The sequence below is a fragment of the Elephantulus edwardii genome, unplaced genomic scaffold, assembly GCF_000299155.1.
Source record: "Elephantulus edwardii isolate Elephantulus edwardi_28Jun2011 unplaced genomic scaffold, EleEdw1.0 scaffold00055, whole genome shotgun sequence".
Classification (NCBI taxonomy): Eukaryota; Metazoa; Chordata; class Mammalia; order Macroscelidea; family Macroscelididae; genus Elephantulus; species Elephantulus edwardii.
In genome coordinates this window covers 16553015-16580569 of record NW_006399805.1, presented here as the reverse complement: position 1 = coordinate 16580569, position 27555 = coordinate 16553015, and the positions used below count along the sequence as shown (strand labels likewise).

The following is a 27555-nucleotide window of genomic DNA, read 5'->3' as shown; positions in this document are numbered from 1 at the left end:
GTGACTGTTTTTTATCTCTTCTCTTCTGTAACTGGTGTGTGTGTGTGTGTGTGTGTGTGTGTGTGTGTGTGTGTGACCATCTGCCAGTCGCCATGTCTCTTCTGTGACTGTGTCCCTGTCGCTGTGTCTGTTCTGTAACTAGTGTGTGTGTGTGTTTTCCTGCAGGGCCTGTGTGGCCCTGTGCCCTGTTCTTCCTGATGTGGCAGAGTTGGGTAGCTCCGAGGGGCAGATGCTCAGGAAATGAGAGCATTCTAATGGGCAGTCACAATACAGTGATGGTCCTCCATTGGCCAGATGAGTGATTATTATGAAACTATTGCTTCTGCAGTCATCATGGGCCAGACGGGAAAGAAGTCCGACAAGGGGCCTGTGTGCTGGCGGAAGCGAGTCAAGTCTGAGTACATGCGGCTGAGGCAACTCAAACGGTTCCGGCGGGCGGATGAGGTCAAGGTAGGAGAGCTTCCACTTGACTGCTGCGGCCAAAGTCTTGTGCGCAGCAGGCCCTGTGCTGTGGGACCCAGCACTCCAATACCCCTGCATGGCACTGAGGATGAGCCACCCTGGCAGTTTGCTGGGAAATGGTATCTTTTTAGGACAGTTTATATTTCTACATCAACTCTAAACCCAGAAACAGAGTTTTATGTTTATAATCCCACCCAGCCAAATCTGTTCCTGTTGAGTTGATTTCAGTTCACAGCAGTTCTCCACCAGCTTTCCAAGGCTGTAGAATTGTAAAGAGAGCAAGCTTCCAGTTTATTCCTGCAAAACAGCCGGTGGATTAGAATGGCCTTGCTCAAGGGAGCTCTGGTGGCCTAGTGGCAAGAAGCTGCAGTGTAATCCCAAAGGTGCCTGGTTTGAATCCACCAGATGCTCTGCTGGAGAAGGAGGGACAATCTCCTCCTGTACCAGTCAGATCCGATTTGATGGTACACACACACAATAATTAAAAAAAAAAAATTAAAAAATTAAAAAAAGGCAGAAAGTTGCCAAAAGACAACAACAAAACAATGGCCTTGCTCAGTACATTAACAATAGGTATCAGGATTCCTTTTATGTCCTAACGCCAAGCAAAACTCATACCAAATAGACTGCCATCCAGTGAAGTTTGACTCTTGACGACCCTCTAAGGTTTCTGAGGCTGTAAATCATTATTGGGAGAGACTGCCTGTTTTTATCCCTCAGAATAGCTGGTGGATTCAAACCAGTCACATTTTAATTAGCAATATGACAACACACCCCACCACCAGGGCTCCTTAAAGCTGACAGAATGGGTGGAAGTGATAGAGTTACCGTCTGATGGCTTTACATCACATAATATAGGCCTGGGATTATGAATGAGGTCTGGTCCTAATATTGATTTGAAAGTTGGACTAGGTGCCTGTGGTTCTTGGAATGATCTAAGAACAGCATGTGCAGCAAGGGAAGGTGATGAGTTTTTGTGAATAAGGATTCAGTCCTTTCAAAGTGGCCACATTCACCAAGTGTTGAAAGGCAAGTAGATGTCCCTCATTCAGAGGTTGCCTACAGTGAATGTGGGAAACCAGGGTCTAGTGTGAGACTTTTTGTAAACTGCTGTTTTGTAACAACAGTGTCTTTTCTTCCCTCCTTTATGTTTTTGAAGAGTATGTTTAGTTCCAATCGTCAGAAAATTGTGGAAAGAACGGAGATTTTGAACCAGGAGTGGAAGCAGCGAAGGATACAGCCTGTGCACATCCTGACTTCTGTGAGCTCTTTGCGCGGGACCAGGGAGGTTGGTGAACACGCGCCGCGGGCTTACAGCATGGGCGGGCTTGGGGTTGTGGGCTCATCTGGTGGGAAGACGCCCTGCCCTCGGGATGCTCCTCCCTGTGAACGGAGTTAGGGCTTGCATTGCTCGCTGTGCTGTGAATGTACCCCAGAACTGAGCTTGCCCACTGTAGGCGGGCAGAACCCGAGATCCTGCACCTTCTGATCCTCAGGCCACTCTAGAGCTCAGCCTTCTGACATTGACTTTCCTCCCCTAATATGAATTAGCCACATAGGAGTGAGAAATGTTATGTTCTTTTTTATGTTCACGGATGAAAAAAGTTATTTGTTATGTGTTTTATTCAGAAACCATGTCTGTATGTGGATTTAAAAAATTCAGTGTTGTGAGATTGGAATTATCTTTTTGCAACATTTTCAAATAAGGTTCTTCAGCCTCCAAGAGTTTCCCATTTTCAAAGGGGAGACAGCTCTCTTGGTATAGATCATAATTAAATGTCACATCAAAATAAAGATGCAGAATTCCCAGTTGGATGCTGGTTTTGGGTTCTGTGTAAGTTGTGGGTTCCATGTGCACATGGAGACCGTCTCAGGAAGGTCCTGGCAGAGGCGAGTGGCAGTGCAGTTGCTGATTCTTGTTAACGGGGCCTGTGAATATGGGCGCAGCCATACAGTAGGCTGGTCTGGGTTGATTTTTGTTTGAGTTTCTTCATTTGAGGTAGTATTATACACTGAGGTAATGATTTGTTTCTGACGCCTGTGGTGACAATGGTGCCCTCGTTGATGGAGTCATAGCATAGTGGCACTGTTGAAGCTCTGCCTTGTACAGTGAAAACATAAATGTGATTTGTCAGAATGCTCTATCATTCTGCTTTTCTGGGGTTAGGTTCTCTAAAACTTGGGACATTGTGCATTCTAGATCTAATAGATCAGTGACTTACAGTGAAAAGAACTCTCATAGACTGTTCTCAAAAGGGTAAGGACTGGGCTTAAAAATGTTCTTTCAAAGTTCTGGTGACCTTTGGAAATTTGGTGAGAGAAAAAGAAACTTTGCCCTTCTTCTCCCTCAGGGAAATAAATCTCTGAGATTTGGAGAAATAAGGTAGAAGCTAACGGGATTTATACCCACCGCACATCCCAGAGCATTCCCCAAGGTTTAGCTTGGGTTTATCAGTTGTGAGGGACTGCAGACCTGCCCTCCTAATGGGCTTGCAGCTCTTCTCAGATTCAAAGTGGTCTCGTTCCAGTAAAGTTCCTTGTCTCTAAAACTTAAGACTTTTATTTCATTCACATTAATATTTACATGTTTAATTTTGCTTTCAGTTTTATTGAATGGAAATAAAAGTAGTTAAATGTAAAGATACCTAATTATTTTGAGTGTTCATAGAAAAAAATCTGACAAGAAAATAACATTTTAATAAAGCGTAATTATTTTCTAAACTTAGGGCTTCCACACTGCTCCAGAAGTGGAAAAAAAGCATGGTCATAGAACACTGTGGGAGCAGAGAGTACCTACTTTGAGTGCTGCCTGCCTCTACCTTGGTCAGAGTTGGGAGTTAGAGAATGTTCGAAGTTGATTCTGCTCCAAGGACTCATCTTTTCCTCTCCCCCTCCTTCTTTAAACCATTGTCACCGAGTTTTGGAAGCTAAAGAGTTTTGTTTTTTTAAAAAAAATTCTGATTATAACCTTTATGTTTTTGGTGTTACTGTGACAATCACAAAATTTAAAGTCTCTTTGTCTAACCACTTGCTTTTCAGTTGAGAATAATTCTGCTTATTTTTCTTCAGCTTGGGCATTTTCAACCCCTAGTCAGTCATCTCTTTTGTATGCTTTGCACATTTGAGTAGGAAGTAGCTCAGACACAAGGACGGAAGTTGGCCTGCGTTGAAGAGGCTTCCCGCATGCTCTGAGCCTGTTTGGCGTGGCAGGGCTTCAGACTACAGTGTTGCCCTGTCCAGGTCCAGCATTTGGAGTGCCAAGACTGCCCTGCTCAGTTAACTGCTTATTTACACATCAGTCCCATCTGTGTGTTGCCATCACCCACTTGTGTCTTCTCCAGCGTGGTGAGGCAGCAAGTGCCTCCTTCTAGAAATCTCTTCTCTAGGGGTCCAGGTGAGGACATCTGATGGGAATGAGCATATGTTTCTACCATGGAAAGGCCTGCTGTGGACAGAAGGGCCTGCTGTGGACTCTGAGTGGCTGGGGAAGGCTTGATCTCACAAGTGCTCTGGGTGTTTGGTCCTTTTCCTGCTAAGATCACAGGGCTTAACTCAGTCTGAGTCTCTTTGTAAAAATGCTTAGGCTCCTTAAAAAGCGACAAGAAGTTGTCTACATTTACTTCATTTGTGCTTTAGTTGATTTTTTTTAAAGAACTATTTTCAAAATGCTTTAAAATGATATTAAACAGTAGGTGTTGGTCAAGGAATGTCCATATTATTTCCCTAGTATGTGATTCTACATTAAAAATATTACCTGCTTGACTTCCATTACTTTCACTTATTATTCAGAAAACAACTTTATCTTTTGTACATCTTCATGACTTTCCGTTTCTTCATTGCTTTTTCATTTCCTGCCCCCCAACAATTATGTGCTTTTTTGTTCTTAATATAGTTATTATTAGTGTATTTGATTTTGTTCCTTTGTCCATTTCTTGACAAGAACCAGGAGACAACTTTCTCCTTATAATTGTAAACATACTGTCATCGTTGAATGCCACCGAGTTGTTTCTGACACGTAATGACTGTACAACAGGACGAAACTCTGCTCGGCCCTGTGTAGCCGTATGTTGCTGCGTCTGCTCGAGTTCATTGTTGCAGTCCCTGCTAACCCATCACACTGAAGGGCTTACCCTTTTTTGCTGCTGATGTTTTTCCGAACTTTTCTAGGGATTCTCACTTCTAAGGAGCATTCTGGCTGTACTTCTTCCAGGACAGATTTGTTTGCTCTTCTGACTGTCCATGGTAGATTCACTGTTCTTCACCAGCACTAAAAGTTAACAGCTTTTATTCTGTCTTCCTTATTCATTTCTATTCATATAAGATGATTGATTTTCAAGGTGGCTTTGCTTTTTGACAATTGCCTTTTACATAGGGGTCTTGTGCAACAAATTTTTTTTTCCAGTGCAGTTTGTTATTAGATTTCTTTTTTCTTTTATCACATTCATCATTTATTGGATCACTGTAAGTCATAGTTGACTCAATGGCACCTAACAACAACAAAAAAATCAATTGGAGACATACTGAACCCTCTGAAATAAACTAAATGATCAAGCAAAAGATTCTCAAAAGAAAGGTGATTAAGGAGCTCTGGTGGCCTAGTGGCAAGAAGCTGCATTGCAATCTCAGAGGTGCGTGGTTTGAATCCGCCAGATGCTCTGCTGGAGAAGGAGGAACAAGCTCCTCCTGTACCGTCAGATCCAATTTGAGGGTATACACACACACACACACACACACACACACACACAATTTTTTTTAAAAAAGAAAGATGACTAACCAGTTATTTGTCCTTATGAGACTGAGTTAGTTCATTTAGCATAATGCTCTCCAGTAGCTCCTATGTTTGGTAGTAACTTGCAAATGATTGCTCCTGCATGCTGCATAGTATTCCATTGTGTGAATATACCATATTTTCATAATCCGTTCCGTTTCGGTTTGGTATTTGGGCTGTTTCCATGTTCTTGCTATGGCAGATAATACTGTATCAACATTGGTGTGCAAGTCTCTGGGCCTCAGTTCTCATTTTCTCCAGGTATGTTATTTGATTTCTTGACTGCTGCTCCCTAATCTGTTGATTGTAGATTCAAGTAAAAAGACATCCTTAACTTTAGTCTTTTCTCCATTCATGATGTTACTTAGGGATCTCTAGATTTTTGTTAATGTTCAGATGCAGTCTGTACTGAAGACTAGTCTTTGATTATCATCAGCCAGCCCTCTTTTAGTAAGCAGAGTTGTTACCTGCATCTTGAAAGTTGTTGGTAAGCCTTTCTCCTGTCTTAAGACTCCGTTCTTTATTTTAGTCTAGTTTTTTGCATTGTTAGCTCAGCATACAGATTGAATAAATATGGTGATATAACCCTGATGCACATATTTTCTGGTTTTAAACCATGTAGTATTCTCTGTTAGAATGATTGCTTCTTAGTTTATGGACAGGTTCTGTATGAGTACAATTAAGAAGGGGAATTTCCATCCTTGGCAGCCTCAGATTGTCAGGATGGAATAGGTGGTACAGTTTCCATTCCCTTTCTTTGCAGTGCTATCCATAATTTTACATAATCTGCACAAATTCTCCTGCATTGACAACCAAACACAATTTGTACAATATTCTCTGCTTTCATCCAAAATCCTATTTTGATGTACCGCTGTAACTGTTTTGAATCATCTTTAGCAAAATTTCACTTGCCTGGGATACTAAGGGATCTCTGGTGGAATAGTCTGAAGGGAATTGCTCTGCTGACTGAGACACTGGTGGTTCAAATCCATCAGCAGCTACTTAGGAGAAAAGTGGACAGTCTCCTAATAGCGATTTCCAGGCTTAGAAACCCAGGGGAAGGTCAGCCATGAGTGGTTCTGATATAATGGGCAATGAGTTGTTAAATTGTGTGTTACTATTGGTATTTGGTAATTTTTGCATTCTTTTGGATCCATTTTCAGTAGAGAAGTAACTGAGTGTGTTACTGAAGTTACAGAATGTGTTACTGAAAGTTGCTGACTGTATCATCCATGGAACTCATAAGCCACCATGCCACAACTAATTGATAGAAGAGTACGGGTAAAAATGAGAAGCTTACTGGACGCATGCCTGTTTTCTGGCAAAGTGGTGTAGTTTAGTGATTTTAAAATGTCTTAGTGATAAACACTTCAGGTTCCAAGAGGCTCTGCTGTGGCTGGAGGCAGGTGACTTGTCAAATTATCACATGTGGCAGCAGCATAGCACCAGCCTGGCCGTTAGCACTTGGAGAATGGAAAGAATCTTTGTCTTCTTCATATATACAGATTCGTTCATCCTAGTAATATTTGACCTGATACTTGCAAATGAAGTGCTTTTGGAAGGGCCTCCATCAAAAGAACAGGATGTGGAAGCTGTTTTTCCTTTTGGCATTTAGACTTAACTGCTTTTTGCTGAAGGAGAAGAAAAACATTTGTTGTTGCATTTACCTGTGAAATTGGTGTACAGTTTACTCGTAGACTTGGTGCACAGTCTCTAGGTTAGAAATTTGGTGACTATTTAAGGAAAAAGTAAGTGCACAGCTCCCAAGTTTTGACACCACGCCCTGTGCCCCAGAGATGTTTCTTTTTCAGCGGAAATGCCTATCCTGTCTTCTCTCCTAACCCTTATTCTGGGCCCCTAGAATCCCCACCTCCATCTGCTCCCTGCTGTCACTTCCTCCTTTGGCTACATGTTGGGTTTTCTTGGAGATTGATCGGAGCCTCCACCCATGGTAGCCCAGCTAACAGAGTGGCAACCTTTGAGTTGTCAGGATGAAATAGTGGTGCTTTTCTTAAATGATTACAAGGAGACTTGCCTTTTTCTTTTGAAAGGAACCTAATACAAGCATTTTTAGCTTTTCCAGGTGATTTCTTTGGATAAAAGAGAAATTTTGTATCTAATATCCTAGGTTTAGGAAGTGACTTTTTTTAAAAAAATTTTTATTGTTTTCTGTGTGTGTGTACTGTCAAATTGGATCTGACTGGTACAGGAGGAGATGGCCCCATATCTCTGGGATTGCAGTGCAGCTTCTTGCCACTAGGCCACCAGAGCTCCCCTAGGAAGTGTTTATATTTTGGGTAACTTCATGAACCTTTTAATTTACTATTTTTTCCTAGAATACTGTTACATAGTTTGTGTTTTAATGATTTTGCTAAATTAACTATTGTTATTGTTATTGTTGATTGCCATTGAGTTGAGCACAAATCATAGTGACCCCATGAGAAAAGGCCTCATGCCCTTCCACAGCCATCGTCATTTATCAAAGTTCACAGAGTTTCCAGAGGCATGCTCTTTAGGAAGTGGATGCCCACCAAATGTGGCAGCTGTTTTTGCTCACTTCCTATAATGTTAAAAATGGTTTTAAGAAATTTTACTAGATTTAGAACTTGTGTGATCATTTAGTTTGATAAATTGGATTGACTTGAAGTACTGATTTAGACTGTCTTACTTTCTCTCAAGATTTCAAATTGTCACTTGAGTGACAATTTGGTGGAATTACAGCAGATTTTACAGGCAGCCCTGGCCACTTACCAAGTTGTGAATGCCGGCCTATGGGCCTGGGTGCAGCTGTCCTTAGGTGCTGCCTCACTGACTGTGACTCCTGATGACCTTTTAGTAACAGATTAGACCTTTGCTCTTTCCTGTACCATCCTGCTGATCTCCACTAGGCTCAGCTTACTGGGCAGTCCATCTCATTGAGGTTCTTTATCTCTTCAGTGGACCTTCTGCTTTATCTAGCAAGATGTTGTTGTTGTTATGTGCCATCTAGTCGCTTGCGACTCATAGCGACCCTATGTACAATAGCCCTAAACTCTGTTCTGTGCCAGTCACACTGTCTCTGACACTCCTATCCCGATTATCCCAGTCACTGAATCAGTCCATCTCATAGAGGGCCTTCCCCTCCTGCGCCGTCCCTCCACCCTCCCAAGCATGTTGTCCTTCTCCAAGGACCTGTCTCTCCTCACAACATGTCCAAAGTATGTTAGACGGAGCCTCAGAATCCTTGCTTCCAAGGAGCCACCTGGTTTAACCCTTTCCAGGGCAAATCTGTTTGTTTTCCTAGCAGTCCATGGTATTCTCAATACTCTTCTCCAGCACCACAGCTCAAAGGCATCAATTCTCCTTCTATCCTCCTTGGTCATTGTCCAGCTCTCTGATGCATAACAGGTGATTGCGAAGACCATGGCCTGTATCAAACACAGCTTAGTCTCCAGAGAGACACCATTGCTCTTCAGTACTCTGGAGAGGTCCCTAAAAGCATGGCAATGCGCCTTTTAATTTCCTGGCTACTGGTGCCAAGAGTGTTGACTATGGAGCCAAGCAAACTAAAGTGTGTACAATCTCAATCTCTTCACCATCCATCCTGATGCTGCCAATTGGTCCAGTGGTGAGAATCTTTGTCTTCTTGACATTGAGACTCAATCCATATTGTAGGCTGCAGTCCTTGACCCCCTGTAGCAGGTGCTTCAGGTCCTCTTCAGTTTCAGCAAGCAGGGTTGTGTCATCTGCATAACGCAGATTGTTGATAAATCGTCCCCCAGTCTTGACCCCACATTTCTCCTCATAGAGCCCAGCCTCCCGGATAATCTGTTCTGCATATAGGTTGAAAAGGTATGGAGATAGGATGCATCCCTGGCGTACGCCCTTCCCAATTTTGAACCATGCAGTGTTTCCTTGCTCTGTTCAGATGACTGCCTCTTGGTCCAAGTATAGGTTTCTCATTAGCATGGTCAAGTGTTCTGGGATTCCCATTCTTCTCAGAGTCAGCCATAGTTTGTTATAATCCACACAGTCAAACGCCTTTGCATAGTCAATGAAACACAGATAGACATTCCTCTGGTATTCTCTGCTTTCAGCTAAGATCCATCTAAAATCAGCTACAATATCCCTAGTACCATGACCTCTTCTAAACCCAGCCTGGACTTCTGGTAGTTCTCTGCTGATGTGCTGTTCCAGTCGTTTTTGGATGATCATCAGTAAAGTCTTGCTTGCATGTGAAATCAGTGAGATTGTTCTGTAGCTCTCTCTTTAAGGACTGTGTAGCTAATGAACTATTACTTTATCTTTTGCTTACCAGTTAAAAAGTATTAAAGGGTTATTGTAGAAGTTCAATAACAAATGATAAAACAGATGGCAAATGTGCCTATAGTACTAATCTTCTGACCTGCTGCTGTTAAGTGGTTTCTAAAGAGTTTTACACTCAGTTTCCACCCTCCGTCTGCTTTCTGAAGTTGCATATGGTTAGAAGGGGCGATTACCCATTTTATTCTACTGAACACTAGTGGGTTTGAACTTGACTTTTCAAGTAGCATTGATATGTCCTGCGCAAGACCACCAGGGCTCTTTTTCTATATATGTTAATCTGTTAATGATGACAGTGTGATTGTTTCTGAAATGACTGTTCATAGGGCCCTTCCACTGTGTCTGCTCTAGGTTGTAGCCTCTGCCCAGCACCCTCACTCTCAAATGCTGCAATTCACTGACTTGTGTTAACTGATGTATATAAATTGTGCTGCTGGGAAGTCCTCTACACGCATCTTTTCATCTTTTGATACTTTACTAGAAGGTCCTGAGAATAGAAGCATTGTTGGCGCAGAAGAATATCCATGTATGCTTCTGTTTTCACTCTTGATTAGGATTTGGTAGAGATGACCAAATTTCCCCATCTACTGACCTGTATGCCTGACACCAGAACATTAACACATCTTTTAATTGTCTGACAGGTGAAAAGAACTCTAAAATTCCAATTTCATAGTTTAATCAGAGTGATGAAGTCTTTTACTGTCGTTTCATTTATTTTATGAATTGACTGTTAGGAGCTTTTCTTTCTTTCTTTCTTTTTAAAGAAAGCCAAAGAAGGTTTACTAAGGGGTCTCTCAGGCGGGATTCCTTTGTCTGCAGAGAGAGAAACAGGAAGAGGGACAGACCAGGGAAATACCGCATCCTGAGGTGGATTAGGGCAGGTTTTATAGTATGGTTCTTTAGGGAAGGACATTCCTTTGTGGTATAACCAGGTGGGTTGTCTTCTAGGGAGGGAAGGAAGGAGCACTCCATGGTAGTTGAGGCTGTTCACTCCCTTTTGTTGACTTGTTGATATTCCTTGAATCCTTTGTTCTCCCTTTGACTTCCTGGCCTAACATCCCAGGCTCTTTAGTGAGAAATAGGGTGATGTATTCTTTCTGGCTACTTCCTGCCGAACTGGGCATAGATCTGAAGACATCAGTTATTATTCTGTCATCCTTCGTCATTGTCCAACTTTTAGATGCGTAACAAGTAATTGAGAAGACCATGGTTTGAATCAGATGCACTTAAGTCTTTTTTGTTTGTTTTTTTATTATTAATTTCAATGAAAATTTACAGTGACTTTGGATTTCCATTCATTCATTTTTGCACTTTTCTCCACTCCCAACCCTCCCCCCCAGTACACTACCCTCTTGGAAAAGTAGAAGAAAAATTCTTTAACAGTCCCACCCCCAGGTCCACTCCACTATACAGCCTTTGCTCTGGACTCACATATCCCTCTTAAACAGTTTTCTCCCTCAACTGTTTCAATGCAGTATACATTATTTATCCCATCTTTCTCAGTTTTCCCCCAACCCCGATGTCAGTCCTGTTTTACAACAGTGGCACCATGCAGTATTTGTCCTTTGTGACTGAGATACTTCACTCAGCATGATGGCCTCCAGGGTCACCCATTTTGAATAATATTGCATGAGTTCCTTGTTTTTCAATGCAGTATAGTATTCCATTGTGTGACTATACCACCGCTTCTCTATCCATTCATTTGTTGATGGGAACTTAGGTTGTTTCTAACTCCTTGCTGTTGTGAACAAAGCTGCAATAAACATGGGTGTGCATATATCTGCTTGGATGTCAGTTATAGTCTCTTTGGGATATATTCCCGGTAGTGGAATTGCTGGGTCAAATGGTATCTCTATTTGCAGCTTTTTGAGAAAAAGCCATATCGCCTTCCACAGTGGTTGCACCATTTTACACTCCTACCAACAGTGAATAAGGGTTCCATTTTTTCCACAATCTCGCCAGCATTTGTTGCTTGCTGTTCTTGTTGGGAGTAAATTTAACCAGAAGCACAAAGGCTCTATTCAAAGAAAATTACAAAACATTACTACGAGAAACAAAAAGAGACCTGGAATAGTGGAAGAATATCCCTTGCTCATGGATAGGAAGACTCAATATTGTGAAAATGGCAATACCACCCAAAGGCAGTTTACACATTTAATGCAGTCCCAATACAAATACCAATCTCATTCTTCAAGGAGATGGAAAAGGCAGTCTCCAGTTTCATTTGGAATGGAAAGAAGCCACGAATAAGCAAAGCACTCCTTAAAAATAGAAAAACGGTAGGAGGCATCTCACTGCCTGATTTCAAATCCTACTACATTGCCGTGGTGGTTAAGACAGTATGGTACTGATACAATGACAGACACACAGATTAATGGAAAAGAATTGAAAACCCGGAGATCAGCTCTATCTGTGGTCAACTGATTTTTGACAAGGAGATGATATCAGTCAAGTGGGGAAATGACAGCCTTTTTAACAAATGGTGTTGGCAAAATTGGAAAAGTATCTGCAAAAGACTCAAGCAAGATCCACACCTCACTCCATATACAAAAACCAATTCAAGGTAGATCATGGACCTAGGACTAAAACCAAGGACCATAAACTTCATTAAAGAAAAGCTTGGAAGAACTCTAGAAGTCCTAATCCACAACATGAACAGTCTTCCAAGTATCCTGAAAAACCTACAACCTCGAGAAGATAAAATAGATGAATGGAATCTTCTAAGAATCAAATCTCTGTGCACATCCAAAAACTCCCAAAAGGGTAAAAAGGGAAGCCACCGACTGGGAAAAAGTATTTGGTAATGACATATCAGATAAGGAACTGATATCCAGAATTTATAAAAATACTTGAGCACCACAAGATAAAGGTAAATAATCCAATAGAAAAATGAAAAAGAAAAGAAAAATTAGCATAGGATACGAGCAGACACTTCACCAAAGAAGACATTCCGATTTCTTCATGTACTAATATTAGCACATGAAGAAATGTTCAAAATCCCTAGCTGTAAGGGAGATGCAAATTAAATCAACTATGAGATACCATCTCACCCCAGTCGGAATAGCACCTTAGTCTTTTAATTGACATCCTTGCGCTTTGGCACTTTGGAAAAGTTCTTCATAGTACCTTTCTCCAATGCAGCATGTCTTTTGGTTTCTTGACTGCTTGACCAAGGGTGTTGATTGTGCATTCAAGTAATTTGAACTTGTTGACAACCTCAATCCTTTCCATCAATCATGATATTTTCAGTTGGTCCAAGGGTGAAAATGGTTTGTTGTTTTTTCCCCCTCCCCTTGATTTTGGCATGTTTTTCATATTGAAGGCTGTAGAGTTTGAGCTTCTGCAGCAAGCATTTAAAGTCCTCCTTACTTTTTGGGCAAGCAAGGTAGTGTCATTTCTGTAACACAGTTTGTTGATGAGTCTTCCAATCATGATGCCATATTCTTCTTCATATAGTCCAGCTTCTCTGTTGATTTGCTCAGCATTGATTGAACAGGTATGGAGAAAGGAAACAGCTCAGACACACAAATTTCTTGATGATTTTAAACCATGCAGTGTTTCTCTGCTGTATTTGGACAACAGTCTCTTGGTGTAGGTATAGGTATCTCGTAAGCACAATTAAATGTTCTGGAATTCCTAACCTTTTCAATATTAGCCATAATTTGTTGTGATCCCACAGTCAGATGCCTTTGCATAGTCAATGAAACACAGTTAAACAGCTTTCTTGTATTCTCTGCTTTCAAGCAGATTCATCTGATATGAGCAGTGATATTCTTGGTGGTACAGCTTCTTCTAAATCCAGCTTGAATTTCTTACAGTTCTCTGTAGATGTACTGTTCTAGTTGTTTTGTACGGAGCTTTTCTCCAAAAGCTAAGGCCCTCTTTTTGTGGTCGATAGATACCTCCTGTAGCTCCGGAGCTCTGGTGGCCTAGTGTGCAGGCAGCTGACTGGTGTTTGAATCCAGTGAGGCTCCGAAGAGGAGGAAGAGGGGCAGTCTTCTGTGCATTCCCCTTACAGCCCTGCAAACCTGGTGGAAGCTGAGCTGGGAGTTGGTTCTAGCTCAGTGACAGTGAGCCTAGAGAAGGGAGTTCTGTAGCTGTAAGTCTTTGTATTTTCCCTATGTATAAACTTTCTGTAGATTTTCAGTTTTTTATTTTAAAAAATTTGTCTTGTTGAACCTGTTTCTTTCTTAGCCTGTGAAGTCACATCAGAATGTCCCTTAGCCGTCTTAAAGGAATACTGGTTGATTAAAAACCAAGGCTCAGTAAAAAGTCAGTGGTCTGAACCCACCAGCTGCTTCCTGAAGTGTGAGGAGACAGTCTCCTTCTATGGGGGTCACAGCCAGGGAGACCCCTGACTTCTCCCTGGCTTGCAGGGTTAAGAGATTCACTCAGGGCTTTAGAATTACTGCTCACTTTCCCCTTTAGCCTTTTTAATTCTTGTTAGCATATTGTCTACTTTGATACCTTCTAAGTGGTGAGGAACTTTGATACCTTCTAAGTGGTGAGGAACTCATTTAGTGTAGGAGTGAGGTAGATTTTTATTTTGTTTCTCCATCTTTACACAGTGGTTAGCATTCTGGGTTCAGATTCTGTGGAGACAAACCCCCTGTCGGTGGTCACCTGCGGCGCTTCTGGCTCTGACGCTCACATCATCGTCTGTGTTCTGCTTCTTGGCTTTTGTTTCTCTTAGTGGCAGACGATTAGGGCCAAGCGTCTGAACCTTGAGGCAGGGAGAGCTGGACTCTACCTCCCAGAAGCCTTGCTGCGGCCATTACGTTGTGCGTTGTGCCGTCGGATGTGTGTTCTTTGTGCACTTGCTGGTTTTCCTGAGAGGGAGTGCACCAACCCTGAGGAACATCATTCCTTTTTACTTGTGTGAGCTCAGTGTGCAGGCTGGGGGTTCTGCTTTTGGATTGTTGAAGGCTACATGCTTGGTCTGGGGTTCCCCAAATGTAGACTAGGTCCAGACAGTCCAGGCTGAGCTGGTAGCCTCTGGTCTGGTTAAATCCTGGGCAGTGAATATCCACAGTGCCTTGCAGCTAGGTGGCAGTCAGTGGGGGCAGCTTCCGTGTCCCGGTAGGTACCTCTCACAGGTATGACTGTCTTGTTAGGTTTGTTTTCTTGTCTTTATTTTGACTCCGTGTTTCTTCAGGAAGTTCTCTCTCCCCCACCACCTTGGGTTATAAATCATTTACCTGCCCCTTCAAGGGGCCTGCCTCCTGGTGCTTCCTTCCCACTCCTGAACCTGAGCTTCATTTTGCTGTAAGGGCTGGCTGCCTGTAAGCTGGCCTGTGCGTGCGTCTTTGCTCAGCTGTGCTCTGAGAGGTCTGGGGCGTGTGGGAACCACCCAGCTCGGCACAGTCGTTGGCACAGTTCTGCTTACTCTGGGTTCCTTCTCCCAAGGCCTGACCACCTCACACGACAGCTGTGAGAAGGCGTCCTACTGTTGAACTTGGAAAGGCTGAAGGCATTAGATCTGTGACTTCTGACAGGAACCAAGTGGGCCAGAAGTGTCCTGGAGGATTTTTTACTTGGCTAACAGCTTTCTCTCCTGTGAGGACGCAGACCTCTCTCCTCATGGTGACAGTTGTTGGGAAGGAAAGCTGTGGCTGCTGTCCTCTTGGGGGGAGGTCCCCACTGTGGAATGGGGTGTTACACCTGCACCCTTGGGCACAGTGACTTTAAAGACATTAGTGTTTGAAGTCGGATGTGCGTGGCACATAGTAGGTGTGTTAATGTCTCTCCCTTCCCTGCAGGCCACTCACCTGCTCTTCCCTCCGCGGTTTTCCATAACAGTTTTTGCTTGGAACCAGCCTCTGCCAAGAGTCTCAGTTGGGCTGTGTCCTCCTACAGCTGCTAGCTTGGGCGTGGCTCCCCCTGCAGCCCCCAGTGGCCCAGCCACACGCTCGCCTGTTGTACCAGCTGGTTGATGTAAGTCTATCGTCCTGAGAGGAACCTTGTTCCTTACCAGTAAGCTGCTTCTCTGAAAAGGTAGCATCCTTGATGACTAGTGGAGTACTTTTTCTTTTTACAACTGCTGTCTGTGGCCCTCAAGTCAGAACTAGAACTGGAGAATGTGGCTTGTGTACGCAGGCCTCTCCTGGTGCGCAGGAGCCCAGAACACGGGCCTTTCTGATCAGTCCAATGCTGTGGAGCCGCCACGGGCCCAAGCCCTGTCAGGGTGAGTGATGCAAAGCGTAATTACAGAAAAGGTCAAGGATGATACATTTTCAAAGACAAAGAAGTTACTGGTAAGTAACAGGACTTTTGAGTTCTTTCTTGTAAGTCGATAAGTAATTAAGAATTCCCATGCTCGGGTTACCAACAAATGCTTTTGCATTTGAATGTTATAAGAGAAAGGAATGTGGTTATTAGTCAAGGTTGACAGTCAAGGCATGGGCTGGATGTTGATAGCTCCTCCACAGAGTTCAGCGGGGGGCAGTTCTTCCAAGTTCCTAGTTGTTCTGCTCAGCCGCACACAGCACAGATGCCCCTGTGGACCCGCAGGGTGCTGTCTGCTCAGTCCAGAAACATTTCTTGAGTGCCTGCTTGCTTGAGACACTGTGCTAGGTCCTGCCCCACTTGGCCTCACTGTCTCGGGGTGTGTTTCTAAATTGGGAAGGTATGGATGGGAGTAGGATGAGTGTGAGCCTGGAGGGAATGTGCGGCCACAGCCTTTGGCTTGTACCTTCTGTGCTCTGCAAGTTCTTGCTGTCTGTGGTGTGGATGGCTAACTCTCAGGCCCTGAGCGTTTCCCATGGCGTGGGCACAGAGGACAAGGAGCCAGTGGCCATTGGAGGCTGAATGCATTCGCTCCCCAGTGGCTGTGCTGGTGGTTCTGGATTTCACGTGAAAAAGCTTTAAAGAGAGCTACTCTTGAGAATTTAAACCACAGAATATTTAATTGGTTCCACCAAGTTTAATAAAAACAAGACAACAAAAACACACCAAAATTGTGCCTTTTAAGAAGAAAGAAGGGTTTTTTTCTGTCTGAAGCCACTGGAGGTTATGTGATGCTTTCTTTGGTGATTATAACATTCCTCTTCCTCCAGTTCTGGTCAGATGAGATGGACACTCAGTCACCAGGCAGGTGGCACCAGGTCCTTCTCCCTCCTGCCCCTCATCTGTGAGGTGGTGCTTGATGAGGACTCCTTAGCACAGTGCCTGCAACACCAGAGGTGCTCAACAAATGTTACCTGTCCAGCTGGCAGAAGGAGGGCCAGGCCGAAGCCTCATTTAACAAGACCACGGCATGAAGGGAGCATGGCCTTTGTCTCACTGCCTTCCTGGAGAGCAGGCTCCTGGATCCACCCGGCGTAGGTCTTGTAGCCACTGTCCTTTTGCACTCGCCTTTTACCGCAGGAGGAGGTTTTTCTGGGCTGTGATGGCTGTGATTTTGGCAGTGTCAAACAAGCCTTCCCCAGGGGAGCCGGCACCCTGCCCTAGTGAAGCCCCTTTCCGATTCTACAGAATGGGGTATTTTGGGGTATTTCACAGTGACATGTGTGCATAGAAAGGATTTGCTTCATTTGACTTCTTCAGTTCCACCTCTTTTGCTTAGTTCTCACTGATTGTAGGGTGTTTCTGAGAAAGCCTGGGGGCTTGACCTTGCAGGGAGTTGGGTGGGTGCTGGAAGAAAAGCCAGTACCTGGGTCCTGTCCTGCGGGGGTAACCCCAGCTCAGACTTAGTGTATTTCAGAGATTCGGAGTTTTAACCTTTCAACATAAAAAACACGGATGCATCTTGAAGTTCTGTGATGAGAAAGTGTTTTGTCACATAATTTAACTGGCAGCATTTTTCCTTAGAGATAATGACTTAAAATTGGTTCCCTTTTAGAATAGATGAAATACAGTATTTAGGATAAGTGAGGCAGTGTGGGGCATGAGGGCAGGGCTGCACAGGCAGGCTTTCTGGGTTTAATACTCCACACAGCTTTGGGTGAGGTACTTAACTTTTTCTTTACTTTAGTTTTCTGACCTATAAAATGAGCTAAGAATGGTACCCATCTAACAGTACTATATGTGATAAAACACAAAATGTGCTTTAAAATAATGCTAGCCTGTAGGAAGAGCCATTAGCTATTACGGTTTTATGACATTTATTTCACTTCATTTTTTATGTGATTGAAATCAGATATACTACTTTTATATCCATGTGTTATTTATCTGATAATTCTAACAAGTTTTTAAAAAGAGGATAAAAGAAAGGTTAATACATTTCCTAACATTTATTTAAGTGGCATGTTGCTATAGATATTACCGAGTTAGAGAAGAGTTTGGAGTAGTTAGCCATGTTTTGTTTCATTTTGATATTGGTAAGTATATGAAGGATTAAAGGGTTTGAACGTTTGCTCTAAGTAAGGATATTGTCATGCTCAATTAGGGGAGGAGGAGCAGGAGGAGGGAGTGGGTGCCCAGGGCTGAGCGTTGCCAGACCAGCACAGCTGTTCAAAGGGTGGCCACAAACAGCTGTGCTGAGTGGTTCTGTCTTTCTGCCCAGTGTTCCGTCAGCAGTGACTTGGATTTCCCCACACAAGCCATCCCCCTGAAGACGCTGAATGCAGTCGCTTCGGTGCCCATTATGTACTCCTGGTCTCCCCTGCAGCAGAACTTCATGGTGGGTACTCTGTCCCTCCTTTGTCATCCTCTACAGACAGGGGCTCAGGGTTCAGTGTATTTGTGGGGGATTGGTGGGTGACAAGACTTGGTAGGATTTTGCTTTTCAAAGCCATCACAAGTTGATTTTTTTTTTCCTAGTCCTGTCTAGTTAAATGATTCTCCAATAGAAAATGTTAAGCAAAAACCATACTAGGCCGAGGTTAAAAATGTCTGAAAGGCGAAGTGTAGTCTTCTTGTTTGAGCAGTCCTCGTCTGACTTTGAGGTTTTCTTTGGAGAGTTCCTCTTTTAGGACCCTCTTGGACTGCACGCTTGAGGAAGGGTTCTTAAATGCTGATAAAACACATTTCCACAGACACTGGCCAGAGACTGCCAGTGAAATGCAGAGGAGGAAGAGCGGACAGATGAGAAGGGTAGCAAGTCCATTTTATATTCTTGTATTGCTGGCTGGGTATGTGAAATGGGAGGGCTCTTGGGAAGGTGAGAAGCTCTTGGTGAGGTACCATTGTTTAGAGCCATCAAAGTGACTTGGACTCAGTGACCCCTGTACAGCAGAATGGACCTCTGCCTGATTCCCCGCTGTCCTTGCCATCTCTGCTCCTGGGTTCAGGCATCTTGTTCTGGGCCATCCTCTCCTTATTGACCCTTATTTTAAATTCTGTCTCTGGAAATGTCTTTTTTCTGGAGGTGGAACACTATAACGGTTCGGGGCCGGGGGTGGTGGTGTGAGAGAGAAAGACAGAAGTAGATGTCAGTGTTCTGGTAGAATACAGGGTTTACCATACAGCATCACACACTGATGACCTCAAAGTGCACAGACTGCCCCGTTGGAAGCATCTTGTCCGTGCAGCTGCTATGAGGAGACCCCGATTCTCTAGGACAAGATAGGACAGGCCTCTGTGGTCTGCATACGAGAGTGGCTTGGAGCAGCCAAGTGTGGACGCCTCTGTCCCCTCCCCTCCCCTTCCCTCTACTCCCCTCTCCTGGTTTGAGCTGCTGCTGTCAACGTGGATACTCCCCATCAGCCCTCCAGGTCACTTTCTTCTGCACTTCTGTTTGTGCACCTTCTGTGGCCTTGCCTGTGAGCTGGGGCCACAGCTTGGTCCAGCCTGGCTCACCTTCAGTAGCCCAGTCGGACAGCGACGGGGTCCGTGGTCTGGCCTGTGGTTGCGTGGCCTCCTCTTATGCTGCTTGCTCCCATAACCCTGAAGGACCTGTGAAGTCCAAGCCTTGTGCTTGCTTCCCTTGGGTGTCCCTGAACCCTGCTATGGCGAAACCCCGCCTTAAGCTCAGTGTGATGAGAGCAGCCTTAACTGTTTTCTTTTTGATGGTTTGCTGTCAGAATGTAAGATCTGGCAAACTAGAAAAAGACATAACTAAAACACAGCATATGTGGTTTCTTTTAAACAGTGTCGCTGTTTTGCTTGTAGGTGGAAGATGAAACAGTTTTACACAACATTCCTTACATGGGGGACGAAGTTTTAGACCAAGATGGGACCTTCATTGAGGAGCTAATCAAGAACTACGACGGGAAGGTGCACGGGGACAGAGGTGAACAGGATGTTCTCCAGGAAGGGGCCAGGGACTGAGTGGGACAGGTGTCCTGACAGGCCAGGAAAGGTCCTCCAGGTGTGACCATCCTCTGCTGCTCACAGCGCGTGATTCTGGATGCTTTCCTTGGTAGAACTGGAGGGGATGTTTGTGTCAGGAGCATATTGGATGCTCACGGGCATCTTGCAGAGAGTGGGACTGGCCTGTGGGTGACAATGCAGGTGGACAGAGGCCTCCTCCCAGGACCCCACAAGGCTGCTGGGGGTCTCAGAAGAGCCAGGGTCTCTAACCAGAGGCTGGTTAGGGAGCACTCATGGTCTTGGCAGTGCATGATTGGGTCGGAAGGTACAGCTGCGGCGCTTTGGGGAGCAGTGTTGCGACTCCTCTGAGCACAGGTGCCGTGTTTCATTCAGAGTGTGGATTTATCAATGACGAGATCTTCGTGGAACTGGTGAGCGCTCTCAGTCAGTACAGTGATGACGATGACGATGGTGACGAGGACGACCCTGATGACAGGGACGAGAAGCGCAGAGACCTGGAGGATCCCCGAGACGGTGCGTGTTGCAGCTCAGTGTCCATCAGCAGTGGTAGAGGCTGTACTAGCCCCCCTTGTCCACTGGGTTCTCTGCGGGCTGTTCAGATGTGTGCCCTCTGCCCCAAGCTGAGCCTGATAGGATGGCCGTGGAGGGGAGCGATTGAGGGAGAATTGTGATTTCAGTGAAACAGACGTATAACACAAAGAACCTTTGTTCACAGAGGAGGGCACACCCGACCACAGCCTACTGAGGGATGCCTGCCCAACTGGGCTTTATGCCCCCGAGTTCTTAAGACTCTGTCTTGGATGTTTATGTTTCATTTACTTGAGCCAGTAGTGCGCCATAGACTCCTGTAAAATGCCAGAGAAGGAAACAAAACTCGGGATAATCTCAACTTCCTCTGGAGAAAGTGGAAGCTGGAACTTGCTAATACTCAGCCTTCTGCCCCTCCTTCATCTTTCTCTGTTTAGATAAAGAAAGTCGTCCACCTCGGAAATTTCCTTCTGATAAAATTTTTGAAGCCATTTCCTCCATGTTTCCAGACAAGGGCACAGCAGAAGAACTAAAGGAAAAGTAAGACCTACACTTACAGGCTATGTTCTCCTGTGTGCGGTGATCTGTCCGTGTGCGGTGATTCCTGCTAGGGTGTGTGTGAGGTGTGGTCACAGCCCTCTGTGTGTGAGCGCGCGTGTGCGTGCATGTGTGATGGGGCTTTTGGTTTGTGAAGAGAGACGGAGCTGTTATGAGAGAGTGTGAATCAGGGAGCAGTTGATGGGGTAATGGTTAGACGTGTGTAAGTAGTAGTTTTTGTCACGAGGTGGAGCTGTCATATGTGTGAATCATGGAGCAGTTAGGGTGTGTATGTGTGTGTATATGTGAGGGGTGGGTGTGTATTAAGAGATGGACCATGAGAAGGGGTGTGAGAGAGATGAGGCCATCCACAAGGGTGTGTCCATCATGGAGAGTTGGTGGGATGGGTGTATGTGAGTGAGGGGGTTGTTAGTATGAAGCCCACACACTTCTCTTCGTTGGTCATATGAGTTCAGGTGTCTGTTCTTGCTCAGGGCTCTGCAGCTGTGGGCTTCTTTCAACCCTGAGGCTAGGTAAGTGCAGCTTGTGTTTTTGTGAAGTGCAGGTTGTAACATTCTTAACCCCGAGGGCCCAAGTCACAGCACTGGATTTGATGCTAGTATTGCTGTGTGTGACAATGATCGCCTGAGTGTTCACATTGTAGACTAGCTTCTGTCTTTTCGGGGAAGATACCTCAATTTTTCCTGTGTAGAAACAGTTTGAATCCTGACTGGTGCGTATCGCCCGTGTCTGCAGGTATAAGGAGCTCACGGAGCAGCAGCTGCCTGGGGCACTGCCCCCCGAGTGCACGCCCAACATTGATGGGCCCCATGCCAAGTCAGTGCAGCGGGAGCAGAGTTTGCACTCGTTCCACACGCTCTTCTGCCGGCGCTGCTTCAAGTATGACTGCTTCTTGCACCGTAAGTGCAGCCAGGCCTGCCAGGCTGGTGCTGCTGGGTGGGGCTGGCACATTTTCCATCTCTTCGTGGAAGAGGTGCTGAGGTAAAAGTGTTGAACACAAGATGTCAAAGGGCAGTTCAAAAAACAAAGGATGATAAAGGAATATGCAGAGAGCTGGATTTGGAAAATGAAAAAACAGTTGGCTTGTCTCAAGTTGAAGGAACTGAATTCAGACCTCGGGTTGCAGTTCTGAGAGCTGCTGTCTCTTCTGTGTTTGACTGGGCAGGAGTAGGGTGGATGGGTGAGCAGCTTCCTAGTGATGCAGGTTCAGAGAACCCTCAGCATCAGCAGTGGCAGGACCGCGTCCTGTCTACTTCTACCTCATGGCGTGTGTCAGGATGTCGGGGTGTGGGGCGGTGATCACACATGTGTAGAATTGTGTTTGGATGCTTTGTTTCAATTTACTTTGTAGCCTTTCATGCAACACCTAACACCTACAAGCGGAAGAACACGGAGACTGCTCTTGACAACAAGCCCTGTGGGCCCCAGTGTTACCAGCATCTGGTAAGCTGTGCTGCGGTCTCCAGGCTTGGCTCTCTGGGGTCTGAGGTCAGGACTGGCATGCTGGACCACAGGACCAGTCGTGGCAGGCAGCATCCTCTTTGGCCTGACCAACAGCCTTCACTGGTGCTCTGTGTAAGACCTCCCCAGTGGCATCTCCTCAGTGACACAGATGTTCTTAGTATCAAGGAAGCGTGCCACTACTACTGAGAAGCGCAGACTCCGTTACTGTGGGGTCTTTATGGCTGTTTACAGGGTCCCCAACTTTTCATGAGATTCTGTCTAAGCTGAACGCCTCATGGTTGGTTTGTTTCCCCCCCTTTAGTCTGTCGGTTCTTTTTTATTGTCTGTCTTTGTAAGTCTAACTTTTGTGTATGCTAACATTGAAAAGATGACCTCGGCATCCCATGTAGTGAGCCCATGTCATTAAGAAGAAAACGGATTTTAGACAGGAGGTAGCGAGCTGTGGCCCTGGGGCAGCAGTTGGAGAGAAAGGAGAGTTGTTTTTCTGTGTAGGTGTCACATTATTTCCACCCATTCTCATATGAATCAGATATTCCTGTGAGGATGGGTCGACCTTGTCCTGTTGCGGTCATGAAGGTGAGTGGCACGTGCAGAAAGTTACAGGGGTGGGGTTTTTTTTGTGAGAAAAAATTGTGTTTAAAATTAGCCAGATGGACTTAGTTTAGATGATCCCAATTTTGTTGGCAACATCCAAAGCATAGTCAGGAGAAAGTTGAACATAGGCCTTCTCTCCATCAGCCTCTAATCAAGGTGTAGACCGTGGCCATGTCAGCGTCATAGAGCTTCTTTACAGCTTATTTGATTTGGTGCTTGTTGGCCTTGACATCCACGGTGAATACAAGCATGTTGTTACCCTCTATCTTCTTCATAGCTGACTCAGTGGTCAGGAGAAACTTGGTGATGGCATAGTGGTGAAGCTTGTTTCTGGGGGTGCTCTTCCGGGGGTATCTGGGCTGCCTTCAGAGTCTCAGCATCTTAGGCCACCAGAACAGGGGTGACGTGTAGATCTTCTTTTATTTTTGTGTCTGTGGATGCCCTTCAGGATGCCTTCTTGGCCTTTAATGCCTTTGCTTTGGCTTCAGTTTTGGGAGGGGCAAGGGCTGCTTCCTTCTTTGCCTATGACACCATCTTTGTAGAAAGAAAAAAGTAACTGGTTTTTGTGACGTGGATTACGAAACCAGTGGCTGCTCCCAGACGTGTTCTCTCTGACACTGAGATCACTGGGACAGCCTTTGCACTGTTGGCTATGCAGTGTGGCAGGCACCCTGCCATCCCATTTGTGGCGCTTTACGTGCCCACGTCACTGTACGAAGCAAAGCGGTGCCAGGGTCTGGAAGTGTGGGGTCCTGTGGCGGCACATCCATCATTGGAGGGAACAAGCCCACCCCCCCCACCCCCGTGCAGGAGCAGGGGTCACACCGAGGGAACATGGGGTCATGCTGTGAGTTAAAATCTACTGGATTGTATGCAACGGACACAGCTCTGTATTCTTGGAATTTTGTCACAGATCGTATTCTTCATTTTGAGAGAGGGAGCTCCATGCCTGCCCTTTCTTGTTCCTTTGACGTTGTCCCTAACTCGTGGCAGTGTTCGGTGTGAACAGAAGGAACTGTTGTCTAGACGGCATCTGTGGCGGTTGCTGTGTTTGAGCCATGCTTGCAGCCACCGTGTTTGTCCCTCTTGTTGAGAGTTTTGCTCATTGCTGGTGATGCGCTCTCTTAGCAGCTGTGATGTTCTTCTCTACTGCTGGGTTTTTCCTGATGTTCTGTCCAGTGTAAGCTTTGCCATCCTGTGTCAACACATAAGACGTGCAGTATAGATTGACGTTGACCTCACCCCAGTGCAGGATGTCCTGCCTAACCTTGTGTCACTACAGCAATATGTACAATTCTTCTCTTTCCTGAAAGTCTCAAAAGATGCACATGTAACAAGTTTGTGCCATGTTTGTGAAGATGCACGTGTAACAAGCGTGTGTCTTTATGCATTTGATTCTTTGTTATAAATGACTGGTTGACAACTGTTTGGGCTCATTCATACCCTTCTTCACCGATGAGTTCTACAGTTGTGCCTTTAGGTCATATTTTTCTCTGGGTAGGAAGGAGCAAAGGAGTTTGCTGCTGCTCTCACAGCTGAGCGGATCAAGACGCCCCCGAAACGCCCTGGGGGTCGGAGGAGGGGGCGCCTGCCCAACAACAGCAGTCGGCCCAGCACGCCCACCATCAACGTGCTGGAGTCTAAGGACACAGACAGTGACCGGGAGGCCGGAGCAGAGACGGGCGGGGAGAACAATGACAAAGAGGAGGAGGAGAAAAAGGAGGAGACATCTAGCTCGTCAGGTGAGGAGTCTGTGGCTCCTTGTCTTTCAAGACCACCCCGGTGACTGGTCTCATGAGCAGCTTTCCAGGCCTGCCACCGCATCACGCTAGCATGGGTGTAGGACGCTGTCCACTCTTGCACTTCTGCCGTTGCTTTGCTTTGCTTATCTTGACAGGGCCGAGTCAGTGCCCTCAGCATCATCCCTCCTTGTCCTGAAAAGGGCAGTCAGATCAGTGCTCCGCTTCCCACATCCTGTCCTCACGGGGTGAGCGAGCCGCTTCTCACGGATACTGCCTGTCCCGGCGGGGTTCTGCCTTGGCACTTCTCTCCCCACTGTCCGTTCTCTCACTTTGATGCTTCCGTGTTCTGTGCTCAGGATGGGAGCCTGGTGGTGGTGGGTTAATACATGTCATGTGATGGCATTGTGGACACGACATCCCATCGTGCCCATGTTCTGGCTGAGAGGCTCGCTGGTGGTTGTTTCCTAGGTGCTTGGTTTTCATTGAGGGAGATTGCCATCTTTGACTTTCAGAGCAGCTTGTGGATTTGACCTTTTGGTTACCAGTCCTGTTTCCTTCCCTCTGTGCTCCTAGGTTCCTGACGTGGCTTTGGCCCTTCTAAATAATGATTACTTAGTAATACTCTTCTGGTGGGAATTTGTCAACGGTTGTGCAACTTTGACTTTTCAGAAGCAAATTCTCGGTGCCAAACACCAATCAAGATGAAGCCAAATGCTGAGCCTCCAGAGAGCGTGGAGTGGAGTGGTGCTGAGGCCTCCATGTTCCGTGTCCTCATCGGCACTTACTACGACAATTTTTGCGCCATTGCGCGGCTCATTGGGACCAAGACGTGCAGACAGGTTGGCTTCTGGGGATGTGCTGCCCACAGCTTCTTAACACTGGCATCATGTGAGCAGGGCTGATGCCCTTTCAGCTTCTCCAAAGGAGTGGATTCCTTTTCCTCTGGGAAGGAGTGGAATGGAATTTTCAGGTTGTCTTGCGGTTTCCCTGTTGGGGGCTGCGCCCTGGAGGAGAGGAGGGACGGGGTCTGCCCAGTGTCCCCACAGCCAGCATTGCTGCCCTTCAGAGGGGCCGTGAGGCATGGCCCTGAATGTGTGGGTCCGGGGGTCACACACCCTCACGCTGTGACTGTTTTGTCAGGTGTATGAGTTTCGAGTCAAGGAGTCCAGCATCATTGCACCTGTCCCTGCTGAGGATGTAGACACGCCTCCCAGAAAGAAGAAGAGGAAACACCGGTGAGCCGGGACTGCGCACCATGGACCTTAGGGGACTGCTGTTTTGGGAGCGGTGGGGGTAGGGCCCGCAGTCCAGCTGGTAACTGGGTGTAGAGAGCCAGGACCCCTCTGTGGGTGGGCTCAACCAGAGCTGCAGTACTCAAGTGGCTCCAGTCACTGTACCCTGCCAGCTGGGCCTGGGTGGCAGGACCCTGCATTCTCAGTCGGAACCGTGTATTCTCTTGTCTCTACAGGCTGTGGGCTGCCCACTGCAGAAAGATACAGCTGAAAAAGGGTCAGCATCTCCCCACACTGGGCTCTGCTGGGTTCTGGAATGCTGGGCAGGCGTGGCTGTGGTGGGGTTGGACGTGCAGGGTCTGTCTGTGATGGAGGGTGTGCTGGAGTCACGTTGGGGTGGGAACGTGGGCACTCAGGCACGTGCAGTGACGCTGTGCTGTCAGTGGGTCAGGGGAGGTGGCTGGCGGCCAAGGCTCTGGTGTTAGGTGAGCTGCATGCAGAACTGCTTTCCTTTTTCTGATCCAGACGGGTCCTCCAACCATGTCTACAACTACCAGCCCTGTGATCATCCCCGGCAGCCCTGTGACAGCTCCTGCCCCTGTGTCATCGCACAGAACTTTTGTGAGAAATTCTGCCAGTGCAGCTCTGAGTGTGAGTGCAGCTCAGCTGTCCACTGCTTGCCCACTGGCCACTCACTGGCTGTCCATTGCCCGGCGCAGCTTCACTGGCTTCCTCCTCAAGAGCCTACCTCTTTCAGGCTTGATCACAGGAATGAAATGCCTTAAAATGATGCCCACCCTAGGGGCTCTCAGGGGGGTCACTGAGGATGAACAGCTGTGGGGTGGGATTGTGTGGGCAGTGTTGACGGCTGGCCTGTCTCCCCAGGCCAGAACCGTTTTCCTGGCTGCCGCTGCAAAGCACAGTGCAACACCAAGCAGTGCCCCTGCTACCTGGCTGTTCGTGAGTGTGACCCTGACCTGTGCCTCACCTGTGGGGCTGCAGACCACTGGGACAGCAAGAATGTGTCCTGCAAGAACTGCAGCATACAGCGAGGCTCCAAGAAGGTGAGGGTGGGGCTTCAGGCAGGTCCCAGAATGGAGTCCCGGGGACACCCATCATTTCCCGTGCTCAGCCATTACCTGTGGGTGTGGCTACCAGAGGCACTCGGAAGAAAGGGCTGGTGACTGGAGAAGCTGTGTTGTGTGGTCCACCAATACCGCACGGGCACCATGGACTCAAAGGAGCCAGGCTCTAGGCTGGACCTGACATAGACGGTCAACAGCACCCTGGCTGTGGAAACAGTGGTCAGCCGTCACCACAAGCCTCAGGCCATCTGTGCTGCTGCTCAGCTTGCTCTCAGACGAAAGCTGGTGCTAATGACTCTTTGTGCTGCTGAGGTCAAATCACTGGCTTTTCTGGCTAGCAGCCAGCCCTGCTCCCAAGGGACAGGACACAGTTCCTGACTTCTGTCCCAGCTAGCAGACCACCTTTCTGTGGAGGCTTCTTCTAGCAGGGATGTCCAGGCTTCAGTGTGGACTCCAGGCAGGTAGAGAGTGTGGCCTATCCCTCCTTTTTGGCCCTTCTAGGACCTGTCCAGGGCAGCATCTTTTAGCTGAAATATGTCAGTGTTACACTATCTATTCCTGGAGCCTTATTTTTTTGCCATTTCCTTCAAAGCAACCTGTACTTCTTC

At 46.3% G+C, this 27555-nt stretch overlaps 1 protein-coding gene across 5 annotated transcripts in view; it reads left to right on the top strand.

Annotated features, from left to right (window-relative positions):
- Positions 1-333: 333 nt before the first annotated feature.
- EZH2 (enhancer of zeste homolog 2 (Drosophila)) overlaps positions 334-27555 on the top strand; it is a 31321-nt gene continuing 4099 nt past the window's right edge. The window contains exons 1-14 of one of the 5 annotated variants that reach the window (XM_006887188.1): positions 334-450; positions 1622-1723; positions 18036-18152; positions 19583-19703; positions 20117-20257; positions 20710-20812; positions 21566-21729; positions 22182-22273; positions 24390-24630; positions 25300-25469; positions 25771-25865; positions 26099-26139; positions 26388-26513; positions 26748-26926. In XM_006887188.1, the coding sequence (XP_006887250.1) occupies positions 334-450; positions 1622-1723; positions 18036-18152; positions 19583-19703; positions 20117-20257; positions 20710-20812; positions 21566-21729; positions 22182-22273; positions 24390-24630; positions 25300-25469; positions 25771-25865; positions 26099-26139; positions 26388-26513; positions 26748-26926 (1809 nt within the window). Of the gene's footprint in view, positions 451-1621; positions 1751-18035; positions 18153-19582; positions 19704-20116; positions 20258-20709; positions 20813-21565; positions 21748-22181; positions 22274-24389; positions 24631-25299; positions 25470-25770; positions 25866-26098; positions 26140-26387; positions 26514-26747; positions 26927-27555 lie in introns of all 5 variants that reach the window. The other 4 variants (XM_006887187.1, XM_006887186.1, XM_006887190.1 and 1 more) reach the window with 4 other exon arrangements.